At 38.2% G+C, this 14,299-nt stretch overlaps 1 protein-coding gene across 3 annotated transcripts in view; it reads right to left on the reverse strand.

The window, feature by feature from the left end:
* The window catches only part of COL24A1 (collagen type XXIV alpha 1 chain), a 389,096-nt gene that overhangs the window by 97,589 nt on the left and 277,208 nt on the right, over positions 1–14,299 (reverse strand). For all 3 annotated transcript variants that reach the window (XM_082612777.1, XM_082612779.1, XM_082612778.1), the window contains exons 35-37: positions 14,144–14,197; positions 12,543–12,596; positions 12,279–12,386 (exon numbers count right to left, since the gene is read on the reverse strand). In XM_082612777.1, the coding sequence (XP_082468903.1) occupies positions 12,279–12,386; positions 12,543–12,596; positions 14,144–14,197 (216 nt within the window). The remainder of the gene's footprint in view (positions 1–12,278; positions 12,387–12,542; positions 12,597–14,143; positions 14,198–14,299) is intronic.

Consider the following 14,299-nt stretch of genomic DNA (forward strand, 5'->3'; position numbering starts at 1 on the left):
GTCTATTTTTACCCTTACATTCCATTTCTTTGAAATAACACAAATGATCACCAACAATGTTAATCAAGCATCTCTCCCTGTGTAAAACCTTCCAGATGGCTGTCCATTGCAAGTAGAGTAATCTTCAAACCTCTTATCATGGTCTATAATCCCCTACGTGATCTGCCTCCCTCCTATTTCTCTGACATTGTGTTTCCCAGTTATTTACTATACTCTAGCTACTTGACCACCACCCCACCCCCCCTTTTTAAAAATAAGGTATTTAATAAATGCCCTTTCTGCCTTGTGGGATTTGCATTAGATGTTTCCTCTGCCTAGAAAGCTTTTTTTCAGATATTCACATGACTGGCTTCTTCTTATCCTTAGGCATCTGGCTCAATGTAACCTCATGTAATCCTTCTGTGGCCATCCCAATTAAAGTAGCCCCTTTATCAGGACATTCTCTATCCCATTACTATGTTTAATTTTCTTCATAGCACTTATCACTATCAGAAATTATTATTCTTGTTCACACTTCCTTTCCACACTACATGTTGCATGACAGCAGAGACCTTGTCTGTTTAGTTCATTGTTGTAACATTAGTGCCCAGAACTGTGTCCAGCATATAATTGATGCTTACTAAATATTTAATAAATGAATGATAGAATACATGCCCAAAGTAGACAATATTTAGCCTTAATCAGACAGTAGCTAGTCTGCTAGGTATTTATTTGTAAATAAATAACACCTTAAAGAACATTTACTATCTGTTGGAAGTAAAACCAAAGTTCACGAATAAAAGGCAAAGGGTAGTGGCAGATTTTTATACCACCTTTTAGCTTCTAGGCAATAGAACATATGGATCTACTAGGAACCTTCTGCACAGTAAACTTTCATACATATTTGAAGAGCTCATTATGTGTGAGAAAAGGGATTGCCTGTGCTCTAAGCTGCATTTTCTTCTGTCATTATAATCAGAAAGATCTCCCCTGGTTCTTCTGTTCACTTTTTTCCTCTTTAAAGATAGTTTGTTTTTCTTTTGAGGAGTGGTGGTGGTAAACCTCCATTGATGTTAGGCTGGTTTACATTCGTGCTTGTTCTGAAATGTGTAAGTAATATTTTGCTCCAAAATGTTGGGTTTTAAAAGTTTAACAAGACGCACTGCAACCCATTTGTATAATTAGAGGCTTGCAGAAGAGACTGGAAAACAAAGCAGCAGTTTCTACAATGTGCATGTTTTAATCGATTTCTTCAATGATTAAAGAAATAAGAATGCTTTTAAATAAATGTCATGTTGACAGAGAACAGTTGGCTTGATGTTCAGCCTACTTATAACACAGAGGAAGCATTTGGGATTCCCTACTGATTATTTTAAACTTTGTTGAGAGTAGCTGTATTATCTCAGAAGTAACACATCACATATATTTTTAAACAATTTTATTGAGATATAATTCACATACCATATTATAAATCCATTTAAAGTGTACAGGTTAATGGTTTTTAGTATATTCACAGAGTTGTGCAACCATCACCACAATCAATTTTAGAATCAATTTCCATCATCCCAAAAAGAAACCCTGTACCCACTAGCAGTCACTACCAGTTTCCTCCCAACCTCCCCAGCCCTAGGCAACCACTAATTCACTACCTGTCTCTAGAGATTTGCCTATTTGGGACATTTCATATAATATGTGGTCTCTCATGACTGGCTGCTAGGCATGTTTTCAAGGTTCATCAATGTTGTGGCATGGATCAGTATATTACTACTTTTTATTCCAAATAATATTCCATTGTGTGAACATACTACATTAACTAATGGACATTTGTTAATTGATGACCATTTGTGTTGTTTCTACTTTTTGGCTACCATAAATAATGCTGCTATGAACATTCATGTAAATGTTTTTGTTTGAATCCTGTTTTCAATTCTCTTGGGTATATACCAAGAATTGATGGGTCAAATGGTAACTGTTTTTAACATTTTGAGAGACTGCCAAACTGATTTACAAAGTGGCTGCACAATTTTACACCCCACCAATGATGTATAAGGATTCCAATTTCTTTACATTCTCATCAACACTTGTTATTTTCTGTTTTCTTTTCCTTATTGTAACCACCCTAGTGGATGTGAAACGGTATCTCATTGTAGCTTTATTTGCATTTTCCTAACAGCTAATGATGTTGAGCATCTTTTCATGTGCTTATTTGCCAACTGTATATTTTCTTTGGAGAAATATCTGTTTAAAGACTGCTCATTTTTCAATTGGGTTGTCTTTTTATTATTGAGTTGTAAGAGTTCTTTATATATTTTGGATACCAGTACCTTATCATATACAATTTGCAAATAATATTTTCTCCCATTCTATGGGAGTCTTTTCACTTTCTTGATGGTGTTCTTTGATGCATAAAACTTTTAATTTTAATGGAGTACAATTTATCTATTTTTCCTTTTGTTACTTGTAATTCTGGTGTTATCTAAGAAGGCTTTGCATAACCCAAGGTCATGAAGATTTACTCCTATGGTGTCTTCCAAGACATTTATAGTTTTAGCTCTTACATTTAGGTCTATGACCCAGTTTGAGTTAATTTCTGTGTATAATATAAGGGAGGATCCAACTTAATTATTTTGTGTGCGGATATCCAGTAGTTCGAGCATCATTTGTTGAAAAGACCATTCTTTCCCTCACTTAATTGTCTTGGTACATCACATGCTTTGGTAATTCAAATTTATTTTACCTATTTCTTTTTCCTGGAATTTATTTTATCCCTTGCGATAGCCAATAACACTAGACATTGTTAAACAAAGTTTGGAAGTTATAGAGTGCTCCCATCAGAGACAATGTTTTTCTTCTGCTTGAAACCTTTCAGTGGCTTCTCACTACACTTTAAATAAAACCCAAATTTTTACCATGGTTTAAAAGGTCCTTCATGATCTGCTTTCTACCTATTTCCTCAAGCTCATCCAAACAACTTTTCACTATTCACTATGCTATAATAGCTTCTTTAACTCTTCCAAAAATACCTAGATCATTCTCATCTCCACATCTTGGCCCTTGTTATTCTATCTACCCTGAAGGATCTCCCAAAGTTCTTTTCATGACTGGCTCCTTTTCACTCCTCAGGTATCAATTCAATCCTCTCCTATCTAGAGAAGACCTTCCTCACTGCCCTGGTGTAAACAGTTTCTCTATCCATAACTAGTTGGCTTCCCCCTTCCCTTAACCAGTTGTTCTTTATCATCAGCCTGTTTATTTTCATCATTGCATTTATCATAACCTGCAATGATCTTGTCTAATGTCAGTTTTCTCCATGATATTATCAAATCTGAGATCAGGAACCTTGCTCCTCTCGTTCCCCGTGGTGTCCCCAAGGCTTAGCAGAGTACTTGGCAGAGTTCTCTCATTGAAAGAACTCATAAACTTCACTGAAATACATTTTAGAGAGTCACAGTTTGTAAGGCTAACATAAATTTTTTATATATATATTTTTTTATTAGTTTCTGCTTTATAACAAAGTGAACCAGTCATACATATACATCTGTTCCCACATTAACATAAATTTAGAAACATCCAAGCTAATGCTTTTTTAAGGCTAAGCTTTTTGTCTCAAAAAAGCCTATATAGAAGCTACTATGTTAAATAGACATGAAAAGATCTTTTCTGATTCAAGCAGGAAAAGAAGGAGCAAAGTCCTATCAGTTTAGCATCTTCCCTGGCACAGTCTTCTTGGGGTGTTCTGCATAATTCCTACCCCTTTATTATGTGTAATGTGTAAACCAAGAAACCAAAGAATGACTCACCCAACAATGTACAGCTCTTTAGTGACAGAGCAGGGGTTTCAACAATTCTTGCACAGTGGTCAGTGCAGGGTTCTTTCTATTTTGTGCTGCTTTGCAACACAACAGTTCAGAACAAACAAGTCTAACACCAGAGTCATATGAATCATTCAGAAGATAAGGATTTAGATAATCCTTTACTCCTTAACACCACTGACCTCAAATTTCCAAAGTGATTATTTTTCAGGGCTACCAAGGAAACTGTCTTAGAAACAAGAGTCAGGTATACTTCATTCTTTTCTAACTGCTGATATTCATTCCTCTCATCTTTCTGACTTCATTTTTAAGAATCTATAGAAAAAGCCTCTTAGAAAAGCATGCATTATTTTATTTCAGCTTCTCTTAAGATATTCACCTCTACCTAAGATCATACCACCCTAGACAGATGGGAAAATTAACACGTCAATAAATCCAATCCAGTTTTGTAAAGGAATAAAACGAGATAATTTCATTTATATATACTCAGTTTTGGAGTGCACAGCTTCACCTCTGTTTAGATCTTAGATACCAGAACAATGGACTTTTTAAGAAATGAATGAAGGACCGTAAGTCAGGCAGATGTTTCTTCTGAGAAACTTCCAAACTATTTTCCTCATATAGAGTTATGCATTTAGAAAACTGAATATTTTAGAGCAGAACTCAAGCATAAAATACAAAATATTTTCCTTTGTTCAAAGAGTCTACATCTTGGATTTGGGAATTTGTTACTGATGTTTCTCTTGCCTTATTTTTCAAAACAGATATCATTTTCCAATCTTTTAGAAAGTAAGAAGAACATCTCTTTACTTGAAAATAATTTTTTAAATTTCTTTTTCTCACTCTCTTTCTTGTTTATTTTTAAAAGAATTTTTAAGGTAGCATCTTTGTGACATTGCCTAAGGAAGAATTTTTCTGAAGTGCAAAAATAAATCCAACATCAGGCCGTCTGATTAAGCAATAGTTCCTTGGATCAGAAAATTCTTTTGAAAAAATATGCTGTGGTATTTTTATTAAGTTTATGAGCTAAAAGGCATTTAAAATTCCAAGGATCAACAAAAAGAATAAAAAAGAAACACACATGTGTTGTTACTAAAAAAGGCACCAAAGATGTGTACAAGAGGATTATTCCTGGGAAAAATTATGAAGCAGATGAAATCTGTGTTTATCATTTTTCCATGTTTTGTTTTGATCCCCTTTTTCATCTCTGCTCTGCCCATCACCATTTGTCATGCTGTGTCATCCTTCTCTGGGATTTCTGCCTGTGTTGTCCTATGGCATGGTTAGGCCTTTCTTTTTTTTTAGTTCTTTGTCTCCCCACCCCCCATCAACTTTAGCGTTCTCTTAGGGAACCAGGCCAGTTGACTGAAAAATAAATCCATGCTAAAACATTAATAACTGTTAATAACTTTCTTATATAAAAACGAATTTGATAAAAATTCTCTGGAAGATAACTGCATTCTCTTGGCACTTGCTACTTGGCTTCTCTGTGGGTCCAGTTCTGATGAGTCCTCTAAAATAATGAAAACTACCATGAACCTTAGAAAGGCAAAAGATATGCCCAAATCTCTAGAAGTATGGCTTAGAACCTGAGGGTGAGGCTGAAGCATGTCCTTGAACCACAGAGACTGAGAAGAATATTAGAAGGGTAAGAGGAGAGGTTTCATTTGGATTGCACTGTCTTTCCCCTAGGCACAGCACCACACAGAGTGATCCCCTTGGCCTATAGTTTCTCTGTGGGAAAAGGGGAACCCAAAGTGGATATTCAGCTCCCCTACTGTTGCAGGATGCTTCCAAGGTTGCCCAGTCAGGTCTTCATGAGGATCATTTGGGGAACCTGGGGGCTTGACCACTGGGGATCAGATAGAGATGGGGAAAGGGGGAATGGCTTATAGCAACCAGCACTCGAATGTTAGTGGACGGCATTCCTGCTTGTAGTAGCACCTGAGCAGAGATCCTAGCCAGGGATCTGCAGACCTTAGCTGGTGGCCCTGTCTGGCCAGGGAGCTTGGTTGGCAGTTCTGCATGATTTGTGTCCCCAGAAAAGTGGTCATACACACTCTTGAGCCTGTCATATGGCCCTGCCTGGGCAGGGGAGTAAATCTGTAACCCTGCTTAACAGCTAAGCATAGCCTCCCATCCTGCTCGACCAGAAAGACTGGCCAGAGAACTTCGGCAGCTGTGGAGTCCATACTACAGCCTTGCTCAGGCAGAGAGCCAAGCCAGCAGCCCTGTCCAACTGTTGAGCATAGCCTCTGGCCCGTCATGACCAGGGAACCTGAACAGTGACCCTGTGCAGGCTTGGAGCCCAGTCTAAAGTACTTCCCAGTTATGGGGCCCAGCTAACAGCCCTACCTAGCAGCAGAGTTTCACCTACGGCCTTGTCCAATTACTAAACACAGCCTGTAAACTCGCCCAGGAAAGGTAACCCCATCTTACCATGGAGCATTATCTGTGAGATGCAGCTGGAGGCCCCACTTGACCAGACAGCCTGGCAAGTGACCTCATCCAACAAAGAAGCACATCCAGTACCCAACTGATCACAAAGCATAGCCTGCAACTCTGCCCAAACTTGGGGCACAGCCTGTAACTCCATTCAAATGTGAAACCATGTCAGTGGCCCCACCAGAACATAGAGTCCTGCCAGGGCCACATCCGGTTAGAGAGTACAACATGAGGCCTTGCCCAACTGCAGAATCCAACAAGTGCTACTGTCCTTCCACGGAACACAGCGTGAGACCATATCCTACCACAGGTAACTACAGAACCCAGCTAATGGCCCCATCTGACTGTGAAGTCCAGCCAGCACCCCTACCCAACCAGGGTGCCTAGCTAGTGGTCCCACTACAATGTGGAGCCTAGCCAGCTGGCCAACCCAACTGCAGAGATCAGCCAGTGGCAACTCTCCCCTTGCCTCAGAACATGGGTAGGAACCTCACCAAACCAGAGACCTCAATAGCAAGCTGTGTCTGCCCACAAATGCTACAAGCTGATCCGTCCAGTTCCCCCTAAGCAAAGCAGACTGGTGAAGGTCTTTCCCTGCCAAAACAAACCTGTAAAGTCTGGAAGAGGAGACCACTTACTCAAATGTGTAAATACCAATGCAAAGATACTATGAGCATAAAGAAGCGGGTAAACATGACAAGACCAAAAGAAACTAATAAAGCTTCAATAACTGACACTAAAGAAATGGAAATCTATGAACTGCCTAACAAAGAATTCAGAATAATCCTCTTAAAGAAGTTCAGTGAACTTCAAGAACACACAGATAACTAAATGAAATTAGAAAAACAATGCATGAACAAAACGAGAAGTTCAACAAAGAAATAGAAACCATATGAATAAACAAAAACAAAAATCCTAGAGATAAAGATTGAACTGAAGAACTCAAAAGAGTTTCAACAGCAGACTTGACCAAGCAGAAGAATCAGTGAACTCAAAGATAAGTCATTTGAAATTATCCCAAGGAACAAAAAGAAAAAAGGATGAAAAAGAACGAAGAAAAGACTATGATACTTAAGGGACTGTGTGAAATAAAACAATATTGTGTGAATACTGGGAGAAAAAAAGAGAAAAGAGCAGAAAGACTACTTAAAGATATAATGGCTGAAAACATCCCAAACTTGGGAAAAGAAATAGATGTCCAGATTTTAGAGGCTCAAAAATCCCAAACAGCTTAAACCCTAAAAAGGTCACTTTGAGACACCTTATAGTTAGCCCTCTGTATCTGCGGCTTCCACGACTGCAGAGTCAAACAACTGTGGATCAAAAATGTTACAAGAAAAGTTCCAGAAAGTTCCAAAACAAAGGATGAATTTTCCACGAAATGACACTGGTTTACGTAGCATTTATACTGTATTTAAAACTATTTACATAGCATTTACATTGTATTAACATTGTAAGTAATCTAGAGGTGATTTAAAGTATATGGGAAAATGTATGTAGGTTATATGCAAAGACTATGCCATTTATGTAAGGGACTTAAGCATGTGCAGATTTTGGTACCTGTGAGGGTCCTGCAACCAATCCCCTATGGATACTGAGGGATGACTGTAACTATATTGTCAAAACAAAAAGATAATTTTAAAAGTAGTATGAGAAATGTGACTCATTACATAAAGGAGCCTAAATAATACTTAAGTAGGTTTCTCAGCAGAAATTTTGCAGACCAGAAGAGAATGGAATAACAACTTCAAAATATGGAAAGAAAAAAAAAGAACCTGTTAACCAAGAACACTATACCCAGAAAAGCTGTCCTTCAGGAATAAAGGCATGATAAAGACTTTCCCAAAGAAACAAAAGCTGAAGGGTTCATCACCACTAAATCTGCCTTACAAAAAATGCTAAAGGGCATTTCTGTAGCTGAAATATAACAATATAACATTGTAAAAACATATAAATGTGTGAAACTCCCACTAAAGATAAATATATATTCAAAGCCAGATTCTCTAATATTGTAATGGTGGTACATAAATCACTTACAATTCTAGTTAAAAAGTTAAAAAACAAGTTTATTAAAAATAACCATAATGGGGCTTCCCTGGTGGTGCAGTGGTTGAGAGTCCAACTGACGATGCAGGGGACACGGGTTCGTGCCCCGGTCCGGGAAGATCCCACATGCCGCGGAGCGGTTAGGCCCATGAGCCATGGAGGCTGAACCTGTACGTCTGGAGCCTGTGCTCCACAACGGGAGAGGCCACAACAGTGACAGGCCTGCGTACCGCAAAAAAAAAAAAAAAAAAACAAAAAACCATAACGGGATTGGCTCAAGGTGATGGAGTAGAAGGACGTCTTCTCGCTCCCTCTTGTGAGAACACCGGAATCACAATAAAATCAAATCCCATAACTTCTGTGCAGGTGACTCACAAACTGAAGAACACTTATACCACAGAAGTCTACCCACTGGAGTGAAGGTTCTGAGCCGCACGTCAGGCTTCTGAACCTGGGGGTCTGGCAACGGGAGGAGGAATTCCTAGAGAATCAGACTTTGAAGGCTAGCGGGATTTGATTGCAGAACTTCGACAGGACTGGGGGAAACAGACTTCACACTTGGAGGGCACACACAAAGTAGTGTGCATACTGGGACCCAGGGAAAGGAGCAGTGACCCCCCCACAGAGACTGAACCAGACCTACCTGCTAGTGTTGGAGGGTCTCCTGCAGAGGTGGAGGGCGCCTGTGGCTCACCGTGAGGACAAGGACACTGGCAGCAGAAGTTCTAGGAAGTACACCTTGTCATGAGCCCTCCCAGATTCCATCATTAGCCCCACCAAAGAGCCTGGATAGGCTGCAGTGTTGGGTTGCCTCAGGCTAAACAACCAACAGGGAGGGGACCAAGCCCCACCCATCAGCAGACAAGCGGATTAATGTTTTACTGAGCTCTGACCACCAGAGCAACAGCCAGCTCCACCCACCAACAGTCCCCCCATCAAGAAACTTGAACAAGCCACTTAGATAGCCTCATCCACCAGAGGGTGGACAGCAGAAGCAAGAAGAACTACAATCCCGCAGCCTGTGGGAAAAAAACCACATTCACAGAAAGATAGACAAGATGAAAAGGCAGAGGGCTATGTACCAGATGAAGGAACAAGTTAAAACCCCAGAAAAACAACTAAATGAAGTGGAGATAGGCAACCTTTCAGAAAAAGAATTCAGAATAATGATAGTGAAGATCATCCAGGACTTCAGAAAAATAATGGAGGCAAAGATCGAGAAGATGCAAGAAATGTTTAACAAAGATCTAGAAGAATTAAAGAGCAAACAAACAGAGATGAACAATACAATAACTGAAATGACAAATACACTGGAAGGAATCAATAACAGAATAACTGAGGCAGAAGAATGGATAAGTGACCTGGAAGACAGAATGGTGGAATTCACTGCTGTGGAACAGAATAAAGAAAAAAGAATGAAAAGAAATGAAGACAGCCTAAGAGACCTCTGGGAAAACATGTAATGCAACAACATTTGCATTATAGGGGTCCCAGAAGGAGAAGAGAGAGAGAAAGGACCCGAGAAAATCTTTGAAGAGATTATAGTCAAAAACTTCCCTAACATGGGAAAGGAAATAGCCACTCAAGTCCAGGAAGCATAGAGAATCCTATATAGGATAAACCCAAGGAGAAACATGCCGAAACACACAGTAATCAAATTGGCAAAAATTAAAGACAAAGAAAAATTATTGAAAGCAGCAAGGGAAAAACGACAAATAACATGCAAGGGAACTCCCATAAGGTTAACAGCTGATTTCTCAGCAGAAACTCTACAAGCCAGAAGGGAGTGGCATGATACACTTAAAATGATGAAAGGGAAGAAACTACAACCAAGATTACTCTACCTAGCAAGGATCTCATTCAGATTCGATGGAGAAATCATAAGCTTTACAGACAAGCAAAGACTAACAGAATTCAGCACCACCAAATCAGCTCTACAACAAATGCTAAAGGAACTTCTCTAAGTGGGAAACACAGGAAGGCCTAAATAGACATTTCTCCAAAGAAGACATACAGATGGCCAAGCCAGATAAGGATACTACAAGAAAAAAATAATTTCAGGCCAGCCAATATCCTTGACAAATAGAGATGCAAAAATTCTCAACAAAATACTAGCAAACTGAATTCAATAGAATATTAAAAGGACCATACACCATGATCAAGTGGGATTTATTCCAGGTAGGGAAAGATGACTCAAAAATCTGCAAATCAGTCAATGTGATGTACCACATTCCCAGAATTAAAGAAAAAACCATACGATCATCTGAATAGAAGCAGAAAAGGTCTGGAAAAAATTCAACAACCTTTCATGATAAAAAGTCTCAACAAATTGGGTACAGAAGGAATGTACCTCAACATAATAAAAGCCATATATGAAAAACCCACAGCTAACATCATACTCAAAAAGAGCTTTTCCTCCAAGATCAGGAACATGGCAAGTGTGACTGGAAGTCCAAGCTTGAGCAATTGGGCAATAAAAAGAAATAAAAGGCATCCAAGTTAGAAAGGAAGAAGTAAAACAGAAGTAAAACCATGTCTATTTGCAGGTGAATGTTAATATACAGAAAACTCTGAAGACTGTACCACAGAACTGTTAGCATTAATAAATGATTTCAATAAAGTTGCAGGATACAAAATCAACCTACAAAAACCCAGTCATATTTCCACACACTAACAACAAATTATCTGAAAAAGAAATAAAGAAAATAATCCCATTTACAATAGCATCAAAAACAATAAAATACTTAGAATAAATATAACCCAGGAGGTAAAATATCTATACACTGAAAACTAGAAGACACTGATGAAAGAAACTGAAGAAAATACAAATAAATGGAAAAATATCTCATTTTCACATATTGTTAAAATGTCCATACTATCCAAAGCAATCTATAGATTCAGTATAATCCCTATCAAGATTCCAGGCACTTTTTTTTATCGAAATAGAAAAAAGCAATTCTAAAATTTTCATGGAACCATAAAAGACACCGAATAGCTAAAACAATCTTGAGAAAGAAGAACAAGGCTGGAGGCATCACACTTCTTATTTCAGACTATATCAATACAAAACTATATTAACCAAACCAGTATGGTACCAGCATTAAAACAGACATATAGACCAAAAGAACAGAATCAAGACCCCAGAAATAAACCCATGCATATAAGGTCAACTAATATTTGAAAAAATGTGATCATATACACACACATATATATGTTCTCTATGTATACAATGTAATATTATTCAGTCATAAAAAGAAGGAAATTCTGCCATTTGAAACAACATGGATAGACCTTGAAAGCATTATGCTTGTGAAATAAGTCAGAGAAAGACAAACACTATGATCTCATGAATATGTATTACCTAAGGAAACTCATAAGAACTCATAGAAACAGAGTTGTTTGGTGTTGCCAGGGGTGAAGAGATGGGGAAAATAGGTGAAGGTGGTCAAAGGGTACAAATTTCCAGTTATAAGATGAATAAGTTCTGGAGATCTAATGTACAGCATGGTGACTATAGTTAACAACACTGTATTGTGTACTTGAAAGATGCTAAGACAGTAACTCTTAAAAATTCCCACCACACACACAAAAAGGCAACTATGTGAGGCAATAGATGTGCTAACTAAACTTATTATGGTAATCATCTAGCATATTTATGCATAACAAATCAACAGGTCATGCACTATAAACTTATATAACTTATATAATACATGTCAATTATGTCGCAATAAAGTGAGAAAAAAATGAAGAAGTTCAATAGCATGTGTGACACATGGGAAAAGTATCTTTTTTCCTTGGATGTTAGGAAGGCTGATAATCAGTCCCTGGTTTGTTCTTTACTCAAACCATAGTTCCACACCTTCAAATACCAAATGGACATATAAGGGGGTCAAGAATGTGTGTGTATGGCTTACACTTGTGTGTGTGTGTGTGTGTGTGTGTGTGTGTGTGTGTAGAGGACTGAGTTCACTGAGTATTGAACCCAGCAGTACTCACCGGAGGACCCATTACACCTGGTCCACCCAGGGGCCCTGTGGTCCCTGGTAAGCCTGTCTCTCCTTTTTCTCCATCCTCTCCAGGAAGTCCCCTTCTTCCTGGGCTCCCCTGTAATCCAGTAAAAATTTTTGAGAAAGGGAAAGTAGTAAAATAATTATGCCATGCAATAAGAGATTTTTGTTGGCACATAAATAATTACGTGTAATATTTGAAAGATTTCTCGAAAACATCTACCTTAATCATAATGTTAAAAGTATAATTTACCTTTACTCCATCTTTACCCTGGAGACCTTCTTCTCCAGCAGCTCCTGGTTCACCCTATTTGGTAGCAGAAATGTAAGATTAATTATTTTGCTAAATCATTTATCTAAATTTATTTTTTGCCCCTGGTATCTATAGAAGTAGCAGGTTTATATACATTTATTCCTACTTCTACTTTATTTATAAGGAGTATTTGAAAGTATAATGAACATGATTTAATTTGCCTGGAATAACTCTGAAGGTGATTTAAAGCACAATAAATTCAAACAAAAGATGGTCTCAGAATATTAATAACTTTTAGATAATTAAAAGTAATATGTATTCATTTGGTAGCTTTGGATATTTAGACAGCTATACCTATGTTTCTTAGTTCAAAGACTGTAAATATTGAATTTCATAAAATTATAGTATCTTGCTTTTCTTAATTTACATGGATTTATACAACTTAATTCAGTTAAAGTCAGTGTATCAGATTTTTTTTTTTTTTTTTTTTTTTGTGGTACGCGGGCCTCTCACTGTTGTGGCTTCTCCTGTTGCGGAGCACAGGCTCCGGATGCACAGGCTCAGCGGCCATGGCTCATGGGCCCAGCCACTCCGCGGCATGTGGGATCTTCCCGGACTGGGGCATGAACCCGCATCCCCTGCATCGGCAGGTGGACTCCCAACCACTGCGCCACCAGGGGAGCCCTGTACCAGATTTTTAAGGTCTGTATTTTCTCCCTTACAGAGAAGAGGCGACTATCAAGGCCCTGGTATATTTGGAAGTTGTCTTCTAGACAGAGAATTTGTAGAAATGTAGAGCCACAATTTATGAAGCTATTAAAGTAGTACTGGCTGTCTTGTCACCTGAGCTATTTAAAAGTAAATTAATCAGTGCATCTTCGCAGTTGCCCATTGCTCCAAACTGCTGACACTTCCATTACCCTGACCTCATACTTCCCACCCCCCTGAAAAAAAAAAGGGAAAATGAACAAGAAAGAAATCGAACGCAAAATACATCTCCCAACTTTACCTTTTAGTAAACAAATGTCTCTTAAAATTATCTTGGTCCCTGTTATCTTGGAAAAAAACTTACCATGGCTTAAATTAACCACTGTCTATATTAGAATAACTTCTGTAAGCTATCTCATCACAACTATCTACAATTGTTTTTGTCTACAAAAATCTACAATTATTTCTTTGAATCTTGCTAACTTTGCATGACTCTAGTTTTTTGTTGTTTTTCTAAACACAAATTAGATTTCAATGTCTGTCTGTCTTGTTAGGTCTGGAAATAGCATGAGAGTTGATCACTAGTATTTGTGAATTTCTTCTTCATGCTAACATTAGTGACAATCACAGTGACTCCACACATTTTGCAAGGATTCTGCTGAGTACATCTGATTCTGAGAAAAAGGATGTGTGTGGTTAGGACTCTCAATGCTATTAAATTACAATGTGAACAGGGTTTAGCATGCAGCTTTTGAAATTATGAAATAAAGACAAACATTTTCTATAATGCACCAGAAAAGTTTATTATACAATCTTTGAAGTCTTTAGGCTGAGTTTTGAGTCTCTAAAATAGGAGGGCCAGTGCATTAAAATGGTTTCTAGTAGGCACGTACCCATAACCCTGGCTCCCCAGCCACTCCAACACTGCCTGCAGGTCCAACATCTCCCTGAAGAAACAAAGGGAAAGATTAAACTCTTTTCTACTAAAACTGCATGTCTAATAGTTATGGAGGGTATATCATGAAGACAAGGGTTCCAAAACACTATTT

The sequence above is a fragment of the Mesoplodon mirus genome (genome assembly GCF_964341445.2).
Source record: "Mesoplodon mirus genome assembly, chromosome: 3".
In the NCBI taxonomy this organism is placed as follows: domain Eukaryota; kingdom Metazoa; phylum Chordata; class Mammalia; order Artiodactyla; family Ziphiidae; genus Mesoplodon; species Mesoplodon mirus.